This window comes from Lissotriton vulgaris, chromosome 6, assembly GCF_964263255.1.
Source record: "Lissotriton vulgaris chromosome 6, aLisVul1.2, whole genome shotgun sequence".
Classification (NCBI taxonomy): Eukaryota; Metazoa; Chordata; class Amphibia; order Caudata; family Salamandridae; genus Lissotriton; species Lissotriton vulgaris.
Genome location: NC_141694.1, coordinates 830019865 through 830035937, shown reverse-complemented (window position 1 = coordinate 830035937; position 16073 = coordinate 830019865). Strand labels below are relative to the sequence as shown.

General features: G+C 46.5%; 1 protein-coding gene across 1 annotated transcript in view; it reads right to left on the bottom strand.

Moving 5' to 3' along the window:
- The window catches only part of HEATR1 (HEAT repeat containing 1), a 411542-nt gene that overhangs the window by 41424 nt on the left and 354045 nt on the right, over positions 1-16073 (bottom strand). The window contains exons 32-33 of the mRNA XM_086926859.1: positions 8664-8830; positions 3049-3095 (exon numbers count right to left, since the gene is read on the bottom strand). Of these exons, the coding sequence (XP_086782985.1) occupies positions 3049-3095; positions 8664-8830 (214 nt within the window). The remainder of the gene's footprint in view (positions 1-3048; positions 3096-8663; positions 8831-16073) is intronic.

Genomic DNA, 16073 nt, shown 5'->3' with positions numbered 1-16073 from the left:
GAAGAAGACACAACGGGTGGTTTGCCACATATCATTGTAGGTAAACATAACCAAATAGTTTTTTCCCTGTTGCATGTTTACAAAGATATACAATTGCTACAATGGAATCTGAAACAACACAAACAAGAATGTATACATACATGCATGGAAAAAGAAAAAAGTTTCCTTTCTGAAGTAACACGGATACACAAGGTCTAGAAACTACCCACTTGACCAACTGGTGGGAAAAATATACCACCATATGAGTAGGGAATGAGAGTGAACTGGCTCATTAATAAAATGCTGAGTTGCATGGCATAACTGTCCTGCTTATACCCAGCTCTTACACACTTTAGGGGCCTACTCACCCAAAAAAGTAATAAATCTACATTTTGATCATGTCCAAGTCTAGATTTCCACAAACTTCTCTTGGAATTAACAGGGAAAGCTGCACCGGATATAGATTTTCATGCAGATTCTTGGAGAACTCATGTAATTTCCGCACAAGGTGGATGGATTTCTGCATGCAAACACTTTTCTCTGCAGGGAAATATTTTTTCCTACAGATAAAAAAACCATGCACTACAACCCCGTTAAAAATCGGGGATGCTCCATTTTCCTTTCACGCTCAGAAAGGGTATTGATGGCAGAACATTGCTGAAGTAATACCCTTTCCAGACTGCAACGGGGAACAGTAGTAGTTTGTGAATGCCCACAAGCTTACTGGTTTGCGGGATCTCACAAACATTTAAGACTAACGACACAGTGGAGCACCCTCAATCTTATCCTTTAACTTGGACCTGCATGTTGGTAGATTTCCACATGCATAAAAAGGTTTAAGCCTGCCAGGAATCCCTTTGTGAATGCCTGGCAAATGTAATGGCAGAAAATTCTGGTGTAAGCTTACGTTTAATGAAGTCAGCAATGAGGTTATTTAACATACCAAGAGCGATATTGTATGCAAGTTCATATGAAGTGCATGATGGGGGAGACCGTTATGGTTTACCGAACCATTACTGACAGATTACAGCGGTTTTTAGGTTTTGTAACCAAAACTTTACTTTAACTACTGTTTTCCTCAGAGAATATATATATGTATATATATTCTCTGAAAAAACCTAAGGTTACAGCGACGTTCTAGTTAGGCTCAGATTTCACTCGTAGAAAACCTGATTTTTTGGCCCTGCGGGGTCTCAGTGGGTTCCCCCACCATCTCCTCCAAGAGGCATATATAAGCTTTTTCTACCCAGGCCCCTTTTCTTTTTTTTACATTTTTTTCTGGGACCCAAGATGGCTGTCAACACTTCCTGGTTTGTAGTTTTGGCAGCCAATCAGATATCAACATGAGAACAGGCAGGTTGTGGACCGTCTGCGCCCCTAAATATCCAAATTTGGATATTCCTTAATATTTCAAACACTACTGAATGGATTTACACTAAAAGGTCACTTTCTGGACCAAAAGCTATCTTTCTGCAAAATTTGGTGTAATTTTGTTCAGCAGTTCGGGCTGTAGTTGTTTCTATGGGAATGAACATGTGGAAAACACGATTTAGGAACCGCCACCTTTGTTCTGCTTGGCAGATTACCCTAAAACTTTCAAGACAGCCGCTGAAGTGAGCCTCATACTAGATTTGAAAATTTTGCGAAGATTCGTCAAATAACGCCAAAGTTATTTGCAAATGAAAAAACGCTCTTCCTATGGAAACTTCATCTTAACTATAACCACTTACTGACCTTACTTTGTGATGAACTGAGTAATGGGGCACTAGCCTGCAATTTTGAATATTTTACATAACTAGGGCGATTGGGGATAGAAATGCACAGCATCATGTTATCAATGTGACACTTGTCTTTAGTTTATATATGTGGAATCTTAATCAATGATCAATTTGAATAACTTTGTAATTGTTTTAGGAGTTATTGTGCACACTATGTCTTAAAATGTTTAAATCACAACTGTCACATAGCATAAACAATATGATGCCATTATCTGAAATGTAATAGTGAGTGAATGTACACTCTGAAAGGAAGACAGTAGCTGCTAAAGGACCAAAAACGGGTAGTCCTTCCTTGTTTGCAGTCTGATCTCCGGAATGATAAGGCTAGTGATAGGCAGGCCAACTGTGTGTGTGAACAAGGCCGCAGTGTCTGCTGAAACGTGTTGTGGCTTCTGCTAATTAAATATTTTAAAAAACGCATTGGAGTAGGCTCCCTTTGTTGAAGAAGATACCAAACTTCACAGTGATAGATATATATATATATATATAACCTACAGGTGGGCGCCAGTAGGTAGTTATAGTTAGGACCGTGTTTCTATTCAGAAAGCATTTTTTATTTTGCCAATATCTTTGACGCCATTTAAAGAATACTAGCAAAACTAGTATGACGCTCACTTCAGCATCTGTCTTGAAAATGTCAGGGTGATCCTTCAAGCAGGGGAGGAGAAAAAGGGGGGGGGGCAAAATGCTTTTTCTCCATGTTAATTTCCATAGGAAACTGTTGACTCAGCTACAGCCCGTACTGCTGAACACAATTACACCAAATTTGGCAGAAAGATAGCTCTTGGTCCAGAGTACGTTTTTGTTAAATGGTGTAAATCCGTTCAGTAGTTCCTGAGAAATGTAAACATTTCTCAGATATACAAATATACACACCATTTAAAATGTATGTTAGTCAAAGCACAATTAATAATGACTGCTCTTTAAAAGGCGTTTTGCTAAAAAGTTATTCAGAACAATATTTCAGGTTATTAATGTGGCGTATTTGTGCTTGATGCAGATATTGGGCTTTTGACCTTCCTTCCACCTTTGTAAAGAGCTCTGATAACCTTTGGGTTCTTGTTCGCGCTATATAAAACTTTATAAATAAGTACAGTGAAAGAAGGTTGTGTCTTAACCCCTGAATATGGAACAGCGGCGAGTTCCTTTACATGCACTTTAAGGCAATCAAGACTAAATAACTACAGTCTATTGCTCATACACAAATTGCAAATATAATGCTCTTAACTTTAGGTTACACAGTACAAACACTTTGCTTATTCACAAGGAAAATAGAAAAGAACATATTTACTTCTGCTCCAGGACTTGTAACTCTTCTGATTCACTGCATTCAACCACCTGCAAAACCAACAAAGCAAACACACATGTGTATCAGAGAGGAGCACAGTATATAACAAATGACAATTTTTCTCCTTAGATTACACCAACTCTCAAAAGATTTTGTCATGAATACTTTAACAGGGCCCGTACAAACCCCTATTGTTTATCGCTTCTGCTATTCCATTTTTATCATATGCTTGCCTGCATACTCTTTTCCACCTTCAATTAGAGAATGGGAAGCTTAGTCCTGCACAGAAATGTTAGCATCTTGTCTGCCTCCTATTAAGGCTGACATATTTTCGATGTTTTAAATATGGTCACTGCCATGTTAATATGGACACTTACAGTGGAGGTTAAAATGTCAATATGTGAATCAAGATCATGCATTTATCACTATATTTAGTATTGCCAAACTTTCGAACGCGAGATAAAAATCAGCAGGGAAGTGGTAATATAGTGGGTGTAGTGACCTCAAGGGTAAGTAGCCACTGGTTACTACCCTTCACTCCACTAAACACCCCTAATTTAACTATTTAGGTGGCCTCCTGACACTAGGAACTCAGATTCACCGGGCAACAGAAGAAGGACCAAGAAGAGCCCAAGAAGCGAGAAATACGGACTATCGGTGGACTTCAGTGCCAAACCCAGCCTGCCTACCTACTCCTGTCTCAACAATTGCGACAATCCGACTCGTGCTGCAGATGCATCCTCCAAAAGCCTCGGAAGGCCACTAGCACTTCACCAAGCCTTCAGCATTTCTCTTGAAGTGGAGGAGCCAGTTCTCTGCAACCTGTGGGAACTGACTGCAATGTACGGTTCATCGTTCTGCTGACCACCGGGTCCACCGACGCAACTGCCCAGAAGGAGGTCACCGTACTCCGAGAGGTCTGATCCGTTTCCCAACCATGTGTGAAGACGTCAGGACCCCCAGGAGCTGCCCTGGACCAATACCCGGGGTACCAGACCCCTTGCAGCAACCAAAGCTTCTTTGAAATCCAATCCATACTCCAACGCTGCAAAGATCGACCAGCCAAGAAGGGACATCAGCACAGAGTTGCCCAGCTGTCCTATTTTGTACGCCTTTGCAGGTCCGGCTGTGAACCGCGAGTGCCTCTGACGCACGGTCCCAGCCAACCAAAACTCTCTGAATCCGAGCTCCCTGGCCCAGGTTCACAACAACCAATTGAGCCTCCCTGCTCCCAGGACCCTCACATGCTGAACCTCCCATTGGGAGCTCCCAAACTGGTTGCCAAGTTCCCCTCTGCAGCCTGTTACCCCTCTATTTGCCTAATGTGTAGCACGCAAGGCTACCAATTATTTCAGCCCCTCTGCACCTGGACACTACAGGGCAGGTAAACCCAAAATGCTGGTTGTTCTTTGGATCTTGGGCCCCTACCACCATAAGCCCTAAAGTGGACCCCCGAAATATGAATTGCATGTCCTAGTATGTTTCTTTCTCCAAAGGAAAACATTACTGCGTAACAATGCATTTGTGTTACATTCATACTTGCCTGTAAAAATGAAGATCTCGAAAAGTACTTAACCAATTATGAAGTTTTTGGTGTTAAAATACATATGAAAATACTAGTTAATTTTCTCAATTGGTTTCGGGTTTCTACTTGTGTGTAATCTCGTTTATTGCCTCTATCTGTTCAACAAATGCTTAACACTACCCTCTGATAAGTCTAAACTGCTCACCACAATACCACAGTAGAGAGACTTTGGGATTATTAATTTAAGCTCTTAAACCAATAAGAGTCGTCTGGACTTTCTACATGTGGTACCACGTTTTGGTACACTACATAAAAAGCCAGCTTCCTACACTTAGGGTTATTTTAAGTGTGTTATTTATTTATGAAACCGGGTTAGGAGTTCCGCTGTATCCCTGTACCCATCTAAAGGGACTAATTATGACAAGAAAACACCACCTGCACAGTGCTGCTCAGTCAAATTGCAGTCAAATTGTTTTTCTAATGGGTGTTGGTGCGTTGAACTAAGTCTTAGCCCTGGGGGTTAGATATTCGATCACTTTGTCTCTGCTGGGGCAGTGAAGTGGAGAGGGGCAGATGGCGACTGTGTATTAGCTCTTTGGTGCTGTTACAGTAGAATATCAAATAACTGTTCATTTCAGGGTACTGCAGTGCTGCTTTGATTCCAGGAACATGACCAAGAAAAACACAGCAAGTTCTTGCTAAAGCAATGCAAATGATCAATAGAGGTATAATGTGTGTCGAAGGAATATGACTCATTACAACGCGTACTAATACCACGCGTGCCATTACAACACGGATATTACTACGCGTTGCAATTACAGCGACATGCCATAACATAGCATACTTTTAGCACACATATGCTTTTATCATGCATACCATTACCGCGCAAAGGCATGCATGGTAAAGCTAAACTCATGGTAAAAATATGCAATGTAAGTGCCACTACCCTGCCCTAATCGAAATTTAGTACCCCTGCACGACCCTCCTAAATCCCAGTACTCTCCCTACATTAAGACTACCCTGCACGACCCCCCCCCCCAACACTACCCTAAACATTAAAACACTACCCTGCACTACACACACACACCACAGACCTACCCTAAAACACTACCTCCAGTACAACCCTCCCCGACTCCCAGTCCGCTCCCTACACTAAAAGACTACCTTGCACGACCCCAGACACTACCCTACACCACTACCCTGCACTACACACATACCACGGCACTACCCTAAACCACTACCACCAGCAAAACCCTCCCACAACCCCCAGTCCGCTCCCTCCACTTAAACACTACCCTGCACAACCCCCCTGACACTACCCTAAACCCAACAACACTACCCTGCACTACACACCAGGGCACAGCACCACCCTAAACTACTACCTCCAGCACAACCCTCCCCGACCCCCAGTCTGCTCCCTACACTTAAACACTACCCTGCACAACCCCCCCTGACACTACACTAAACCAAACCAAACAACACTACCCTGCACTACACACCAGGGCACAGCACCACCCTAAACCACTACCTCCAGCACAACCCTCCCCGACCCCCAGTCTGCTCCCTATTAAACACTACCCTGCACAACACCCAACACTACCCTAAACCCAACACTACCCTGCACTACACACACACACACACCAGAGCACTAGCCTACACCCTAAAATACTACCTCCAGCACGACCCTCCCCCAGTCCGATCCCTACACTGAAACACCACCCCCAGCATGACCCTACCCCTACCCCCCTTACCACTCTCTCCTCATGGTTCCTCTCTCCTGGATCCAGTGTCATCTGAGGGGTGGTGCACGTTGTTGTGAGGAAACGGAAGAGCCTCAGTTTCCTCACAACGATGTGGATAGCCATTACATTGTATGCGTTGTAAAAGTGCATGCGATGTAATGGTTTGAGGTGTTAAAGCTGCGTTGTAATGGCTGTTTACCGTGTCCAAGTAATGCCACACTGTCTTGATGAAAAAACTTACAGTACTAAAGCCAGGGTGCAAGGATTTTCTAACTCTGCACTTTGGCACAGCACTATCAAAAAGCAACATGAGAGTAAAGGTGCATAAATGGCCTTCATGCGCACAACGCCACTGAGCAACATATAAGATGCCTTCTTCTAGATCAGTTATTTTTCTCTCCATCACCATTAGGATTACAGAATGGTTGTCTGAATGAAGGTGGAGGTTGGAGATTGAAGTAAGCACTAGTACATGAATCACCTTGGTGGGAAAAATGTATAAGGTCCTAAAGTAGAGGGGAGGGACCAAGGTTCACAGAACAAAGAAAGAAGTCATAGAGGTATTGATGATAAAAATCTTAAGAGCAACAATAATAAAATTATCTGGTGCTTCATTTTGCATTGCAGCTCTTTCTACGCACTCTAAATAGCATGTGTCACAGGCTCACAAGAATTATGTGTTTTTTGCATACTTATGCATTTGTCCTAGATGCCACATTCTCCATCAACAGCTGCATAATCTGCAGATTTTAAAAGAAATGCGTTTCTAACTCAAATGGATCAAAGGTTGCTTAAAACGCAGTAATGTCTTGCCGTAAAGAGCATAGCCCTTAAAAGGGTATCCTGGTAGCTTACTGCTGCACTTGATATTAATAAGGTGAAATCGTTGCACCAATTTTTCCACTTATTATGATTATCTGTGATGTGAACAAAGAGAATCAAATTAAAATTAAGTCTATACTCCTGCATGTTCAAGTCTACAGTTGTGGCCTACACTCAAACCTGCATCCTTAGGAATGTCAAATGTGCATTAACCATGGAAATTTGTAAGAAAATACATATTCAATACCCAGTGTTTGCCATCAACTGTTTCTGGCATTCCACAAATTCTAGTTGTACTTTTCTAAAAGAGTCGCCTACCAGAGGTGGTAATTGAGACAGTTGCTAAAAATAGACTGACAGATTGACAGGACATAATACTCCCACAGTTTCCACGGTCCTTGTATTCAGGCTTCTGAATGAAAGAAAGCATACACATAAAAACGACAGACAAATGTAAAGGAAATCAGCAACAACAAAAAAATCAAAGAAAAGCATTGATTGTGAAGGAGAAGCTGTTACAAAAACAGAGGTAAAAAAGCATGAAGGGGAAAACATGTTGCATAGTTGAGCAACTTTGGAGGAAAAAAGTTTGTTACAAAGATAAATCGGTATAGCTTAAATAACAGCCATATTGATGGCAGCATTGATTTCTAAATAATCTATAAAACAAAACCTTAAGTGAGCAGCTTTATCACTGTGAAAGGATTAGTCACTAAATGTCCAAGACAATACAGCAAATACTGAAAGATAATTCCAAAACATATCTATATCTAGATCGCCAAAACACAGTGGAGGTTGACAGTACCAGATACCTCATCTCCTTCCTGTTCGGTGTCAAGCTGTGGTCACTGTACTATTAGCTGCTACTCATTTCGAAATGAGGATATAGGGTCTGCACACGTCTCAACTGCTATTTTGTTTTCATTTTCATAACATTAAATAAATATTTCGACTTTGAACTGATTCATAGCTCTGTTGCCTCATAGTGCATACAATGTCGAAGCAACAGATTGGGAATATCAAATATTTTATCTTTGGCATTTCTACATCTCACAAACACACCCCACCACTCTGAGTTTAAGGGTAATCCCTATTTGGTGTAGAAGTTCAAGTGCAAGCGAACTTTATTCCCAGTGTTAACCCGTCACCACTGTTCACCAAACATTTGACCTTCTGGAGGAAAACCAGCTAAAAAGAGGAATTACCACTGGAATCAGGTATGGAAATAGTGACTCCAGCAATCAATAAATCCAGATTTAAATGGTACCCTTAGGGTACAACTTGTATTACTACAATATTGCTGCATCTCAGAATTACAGATATTCAGAGTACCAGCAATTCTGCAAGTGGTATTCCAGTATCCTTCAGAACGAGTGCCATACTGAGCTTTTATTGTGAATTAAGAAATAATTAGTCCCACTTTCTATTATCTCCACAGCAACAACGAGGAAGTAGATCTGTGGGAGCAAACAAGGTATGAAAACAAAAGGTGAAGGCAAGCACTCGCTAGTTGTACGGCTAATGCTCACCTTTCCAATAAAGCGCTGTGATGCCAGGAGCTGCGCCATGAAAGAGATCGAAAGGAACTTGAAATGACGCAACTGCTTGCCAGAGTGAGATTCCACATTAAAGAGGTGCTGCTCAGGCTCCTGCGGTTTGGATTTACGCAATTTTGACTTTTTCTTTTCAGAATCATCTGCAAAATCAAGCCGAAAATAAGGAATTATTTTTTAACATTGGCTGCAAACCAAAAGATATGAAATTCTAGTAGTGTGCTAGGTATGGTCACAATCAATACTTTAGAAGTTAACAAATGATATATATATATCTACATCCATCCTACTGGCGGACCCCTAAAACCTGTGGTTTTTCAGTTAATTTTTAAGGTTTTTTTTTTTTTAAAATCTTTATTAACATGAAGGCATATTAAGCATTTATCTTGTTACATTCAATCCAATTTCGCTTGTGCATCGTAATATCAGCGAATTATACATTATCTGTCAGATAAATTCCATCAGTGTTTTTACCTACCCCCACTAAATCTAGCGTACTCATTTTGTGTGTCTAGAGATCAATCATCGGTGTTCACTCAAGCGGCTCCCTCAGTAGGTGCTTAACATGAGCCCTCCCGTTAATGAACCTAAGAAAACTCCCCCCCCCCCCAAAACATAAGTCATCACCTTCAAACATGTCACCACACTGTCCTCCCCACACGCAAGCCTCCACGCCCCTCCCGCACCGCTCAGCTGCATTTTTTTGGAGCGCCATTACATTTAGCCCGTTCAGACAGACACTCCCATGTCCATCCATCATTCGTCATCCCCCTCGGAGTCCAGGTCATCCCCCTCCGGCAATGGTTCACATATTTCTCCTCTATAGACATTCCATGCCGCCCATACCTTGTTCCACTTGCGGGGGGATGCCCGAAGGACATACACCGCCCTCTCCGTGACCATCAGTATATCCATATTCTTAGCCCACCTGCTTACAGTAGGTAGTTCCGGAGCCCCCACTTCTGCGCGATATCTCGCTTTGCCACTGTCATGGCCAATGTAGTCCAGATCAGTTCATGTCTGCCTAGGTCGTTGGGATCCCAAATGTTAAGGAGGCATTTGCGTGGTTCGGGCAAAATTGAGATCTTAAGGGCTTGGGATATTGTGCGCATTACTTGCCTCCAGAATTCCTGTATTCGCGGGCAGTCCCACAATGTGTGAAATAGTGGCCCCTCTTCCCCGCAGCCCCGTAAGCAGAAGGGATGCGGTGCTCTATGTATTTTGTGGAGCAGCGTTCTAGTATAGTAGATTCGGTGTAAAATCTTGAGTTGCACCAACCTGAACTTTGCCGAAATTCCCACCTCTCTTGGGGAGGCTAATGCCTCATTCCATTCCAATTCGTCCGCCTCTCCTATCTCCCCTTCCCATTTGCCTTTGAGTTTCAGTGTGGGGTCTTCTAAGTTGTTGATTAGTTTTTTGTATGTGAGGGAGGTCGCTTTACGTTGCATAAAGTCTGTCAGCAGTCTATCCTCCAGCGGTGAGGATTCCGGTAAGTCAGTGCCCGCTGGAATCGCCCTAAGTAATGCGTGTCTGATTTGTACGTATCTATATGTTTCAGTGGATCTAAGGCCATATTGTTGCTGGAGCTGTGGAAACGCTATTACCGTGTCCCTGTCCCAAAGGTCCCCTATCGTGGAAATGCCTATTTGATCCCATTGTGCAAATCCTTTACACATTCTAAGGTTCCCCAGTGCCCTTGTATCCCACAGAGGTGTCATTTTAGTGATTTTCCCTTTCCAGCCCAGTCGCGCCTGCGCTAAATGCCATAGAGCCGCCGTGTGCCGCGTTGGACCGATCAGAAGATTAAGTTGTGGTTTATTATATAGCACTGAGAGCATACAGTTCGTTCCCAGCTGTGACCAGTCTGCCTGAAAGGCCGGGTCGTCTCTCGAGGCGTGGAGCCAGTGGTTGATTACTTTAAGTTGGGCCGCCCAGTAATATAGCTGAATGTTGGGCAGCGCGATCCCCCCCTCGTACCAACTTTTTATCAGTTTGTCGTACGCTATCCCTGCTGGGCCATTATCCCAGAGCAGGTTGGAGACCATCGCCGCAATCTGTTTGAAGTATCGCGGTGGGACGAGATGAGGGGTATTTTCCAACACATAGAGGAACCTGGGGAGAGCCATCATTTTATATAAGGCTGCCCTCCCGAGGAGGGTCAGGGGCAGAGTCGCCCAGTGCTTAATGTCTGCACGTAGGCGTTCCATAGGGGGTTTCAAGTTAGTTGCAAAGAAGGCTGCTGCGTCTTGCGTGACGACAATGCCGAGGTATTTGAAGGAGGTCGTCGCCGTTGCCAATGGGCAATCTGCCTGTAGCCGCGGTGCCGGGCCTTTCAGTGTGTACACCACCGATTTCGACCAGTTCAGGGTATAACCTGAAGACCTCCTGTGCGTGTTGCAGAGGTCCAGTAGGGCTGGAATTCCGACATCCGGGTCGACCATGTAGACAAGCATGTCGTCCGCATATAGCGATACTTTGTCCTCCCAGCCTTCCTCCCATTGAATCCCTCTGAATAAGGGCGTTGTCCTAAGCAGGATTGCCAAGGGTTCGAGTACCAACGCAAAGAGTAGGGGTGACAGGGGGCATCCCTGCCTAGTCCCCCTACCTAACGGGAATGTCAGCGAGATGTGGCCGTTGGCCACCACTTGTGCCACCGGCTTCGTGTATAGCAGCCGCACCCAGGCTATGTATTTCGGCCCAAAGCCCATACGCGCAAGCACGACAAAGAGGTATTCCCATTCGACTAGGTCAAAAGCCATTTTGGCATCAAGTGAGAGAATTACTGCCTGCTCTGAGAGGAGGTGCGAACGAGCCAACACCCCATGAACCCTCCGTAGATTCAACGCTGTACTCCTGTGGGGCATAAAGCCCGACTGATCAGGGTGGATCAGGGTGTGCAGGTGTGGCAACAAACGGGTGGCTAGTAGTTTGGCTAGCACCTTGGCCTCTACATTAAGCAGGGATATAGGACGATAGGAGGCACAGTCAGTCGGGGGTTTCCCTGGCTTCGGTATGGCTATTATTGTGGCCGTGCGCTGATCAAGCGGCAATTCTGCCCTTTCCCGGCTCTCCATATACATGTCTAGTAGAGGTCTACTAAATTCTGAGGCCATTGCTTTGTACCATTCCACTGGTAGTCCATTGGGACCCAGCGCCTTGCCTGACTGCAATGCCTGAATCGACAACTGAATTTCTTCCTCTGTCGGGTCTGCCTCTAGGTCTTGCCTCGCCTCGTGTGATATACTCGGGATGTCAACTGCAGCAAGCGGCATCGATGCCATCTGAGTAGTGACGGCATGGTCTGGTGTGTAAATATCTTGGAAGTGACTCGCTAAGGTGTGCACAATTTCCTCCGGGCGCGTTAGCACCCGGCCGTCATTGGTGTGGAGCCTCTGAATACCCCTCGCACCCCCCTTTCTCCTATCCAACCACGCCAGCATTCTCCCCGCTTTGTCGCCCACGTCATAAATTCTGTGTGCAGTGTTTGCGATGTATCCCTGAACTGTCGTTTTGAGATGGGCCTGGTATTGTTGCTGCCGTAATTGCAATGTATGTGCCGTGGCGGGATTCGCCATGTGCGCGGTGTTCGCGTCGTTGAGTGTCAGTTCTATCTCTGTGAGTTCCCGTCGGGAATCCTGTGTGTGCCCCGTTATCGCTGCTATTGCAGCGCCTCTAAGAACCGTTTTATATGCTTCCCAAAGGACTGATGGCGAGGACACCGTGCCAGCGTTTTCTGTGAAGTAATGCATTGTGGCTAGTTTAAGCTTCTTCCGGATCTTGGGGACTTTTAGGTAATTTGGGTATAGTGGGTACACCCTAGCGCATTTTCTTTCTCTGGTGGTGAGAGTTATAGCGATTGGTGAGTGGTCAGAAATACCCCTGGGCAGTATATCTATTTTGTCCACAGACCCCAGCCCGACCCCCAGAAACAAGAAGTAGTCTATGCGTGACAGGCTGTTATGTACCGCGGAGTAAAAAGTGTATTGCGTTGCCGCTGGGTGTAGGTGTCGCCACACATCAATGATGCCCAAGGCCTCTAAAAAGTCAGGTAGTGAGGCGGTCCCTCTTAAACGGTCTCTAGCGGGAAAGGCATCCATCGCAGGGTCTATTATTGCATTCAGGTCACCCCCTATTATCGTATCTCCTTCAGGGAGGTCTAGGAGGAATTTACCTAGGGCAGGCAATGCTATAGAGTGAAGTGCCGGGGGTATGTATACGGAGACCACATTTAGTGGCCTACCCTCCCACTGGCCATGTATAGCTGCAAAACGACCCTGATCGTCCGCTGCACGGTGTGTAATGATAAAGGATGACGTCTTTTTCATTAGGATCCCTGTCCCCCTGGAACCGGTAGTAAAGTCCGCATGCACCGCCATCACATAGCCGCGCCTGTCGAGCGCTTTACACGTTGTCCCTGCTAGGTGTGTTTCCTGTAGTAGCACTAAATCTGGGCTTTGTCGTTTAATGGCTTGCAAGACCAATCCCCTTTTAATTTTGTCCCCTAATCCTCTGACGTTCCAGGTTAACAGGCGCAGAGGGGGCAGCTCTATAGTCATAGGGTCGGTCTCGTCTGGTGTATCATGATGTAGACGGGCCATTAAATCGGTGTGGTATTGTCGCCTGTAGTGTGTCGTCATGATCAATGCCGACGTTGCGTGCCATGAAGGCACATACGAGCGTTCCGATACCCGGAGTGGTGGCGTAGCGTGTGGACTGAGTGATGACTAAAAACAGATACGCTAACAACAAAACTTTATCCCAACCCCCCCTCCCTGCTTCCCTGCTCCACGGACAAACCCCCGCCCGTGTCCCCAACATTGCAGAGTGCTTTAGTCCTTCCCCAACTATCTTACTTGCTCGTGGGGTTGGTGAGTCCCTTACAGGCACTAACTGTGCCCACCCTACTGAGCTGCATCAGGTCCAAGGTCCATTGCGTCACACTCAGCTTCTCTCGTAGATAGCCAATCTTCAGACCGGAGCTGGTTGTCCAGAGTCAAGCAGATCTTGTGCAATGTCAGACTCAGTTCCTTCCGTACCATCTGGACATGCCGCTCGGCTGGCTTGGCTGCTCAGTTGTTTGCCGTTCCGCTGGTAGGGCCGATCCTTGCGCGGACGGTGTTGTTGCCCCACCTGTCTCCAACCATCCAGCCAGTCCTGCGCCACTTACGGTTTATCGAAAAACCACGCTTTCCCATCGGCGACAACCCGTAACTTGGCAGGAAACAGCATGGAGTACGGCAAGTCCCTGTCACGCAGCGCTTTTTTCACCTCCGTGAACGACTTGCGGCGTCTGACCACCTCCGCCGTGTAGTCCGGGAAGAAGGCCAGAGTCGCATTATGAATCTTAACAGGTGGAGAGACTCTCGCCGCTTGCAGGATTGCATCCCTGTCTCTAAAGTTGAAGAGTCTAGCCAACACAGGCCGCGGTGCGGCTCCCGGTTTGGGTGCACCGCCCGGGACCCTGTGCGCCCTTTCCACGGAAAAGAAGTGGGACAGTCCTTTTGGTTGCAGTTTGGATTTTATGAGATCCTCAATGTAGATGTCCATCGCTCCCTTCCCCTCTGTCTCCGGAAGTCCGAGGATGCGTACATTGTTCCTTCGAGAACGCCCCTCTTGGTCGTCCAGCTTGTCCTGTAAAAGTTTAGTGACTTTCTCCATGCGTTCCATGGCTATTTGTAGTTCCGATGTGTCCTCCACAAGAGATTTTGTGACTACTTCCACCTGGGATACTCTTTCAGTAATTTTTTGGAAGTCCGCTCGCAGTAGCGTGACCTCGGAGGAGATGGAGCCTACTGTAGATTTGACTTCCGAGAGGGTTCTCATAATGTCTTCTAATGTGACTTTCTTGGTCCCCTCCGTTTCGTGGGAGGCACCCGTGGAGTTTCGCCCACCCGTCTGCGATTGTGCGTGTTGGCTGTAGGCAAACTTGTCCAATTTGGCCTGCGTGGACCCACTTCTAGTACCTTTGCCCGCCATGTTTCCGTGCTTGCGGGGACCGGTTCAGCTCCCCCCTGCGTCGCAGCCCGTTCTCTTGAGGCCCTTTGTCCGGTGTATGTGGGTCGGGGAACAGTGGATTAGAGTATGGCCCCTGAGGTCGAGTATCCGTGGGGAGCTTTCCTCACAATCGCTTGCTGCTGTGTCATTCGCCCTTTTTCAGTCTTGCTATCTATTGGCGATAGGTAGTTCCCGGGGCCTGTCCATCAATCGTGCCACCAAAGTGGTCGCGTCGACTTCTGGCCACCACCCCTCCAAGCTTAGCTGTCCTTTTATCCCACCGCCGCCCGCCTCTGCGTGTGCCTCAAGTATGGAGCGTCTGACTACTCTGTTTGTGGGGCTCACCGGGCCTGATCAGGGTAAATGCTGCACCATCAGGCGGGGCGTCTTGCTGTGCGTTTATGGCTCTATTGACGGGCCACGCGTTTTATTAATATCATTAGGTTGTTTGGGGCCCCACCTGGGTCTTGACCACTTAGTGTCCAGCCTTTATGTCCAGCCTCTGAATCCTCACTCTGGCCGGACCGTCGCCCACGATATTGCAGAAGAGATGCTGTTAGACCCTCCGGTATTTCATACCCGGTTTATGTTGTGCCTGCCGGGCCCCCGGGGGCACCTGTGTCCATTGCCACTGGCCTGGTCCAAGCACTTGCAGCCTTACCTCCCCAGGGGGCGAATGCAGTCCCCCCACCTTAAGCGGCCGCGCTCTGCCCTCCGCCGCCAATCCGTGCAGAGTGCTGTCCCCCCAGGGGCGCCTCGCAGATCTGCAGTATGCCGCCGGCCTCTCCGACCTCTCTCTGTCTCCGTACCTGCCACCTCCCTCCGGATGTCTTCAGCCGATGCCGGCCGGCGTTTCTGGCCGTCGCTCTCACTGGTGGCGCCCCAGATGATATTCTCACTGTGCCGGTCCCTTTGGCTGATGGTTGCGTGCTGTAGACTGGGCGCCGAGAGGAGCCTCCCCAAGCAGGCCGGCCCAGTCGCACCTCCGCCGGGGCCAGGAGATCACGCCAATCCGGTGCTTCCCCCCGGGGCACAGGCCCAAGTGCGCCAGTGATGTTTCAGGCAGGTTTCAGTCTCTGCCGTGCCTCCAAACCGGGTCGGGTGGTGCCGCTCCGAACCCGGACCCGACTGCCGCCGCTTCAGGTGAGCAGTATTGCGGATAAATGTGCTGGATTAATGTTTATAGCACAGTGCCCTCAGGAGCTTTCACGCTATGTCGCCGCCATGGTTGGCTGCTAGCCACCCCCCCCCTTTTTAAGGTTTTTTAAATGCTAATTCCTAACTATAACATGTCTGAAACCTATAGTTTTTTCAGTGAATATATATATATATATATATATATATATATATATATCTCTATATATCTATATATCTATACTACTATTATAAAGA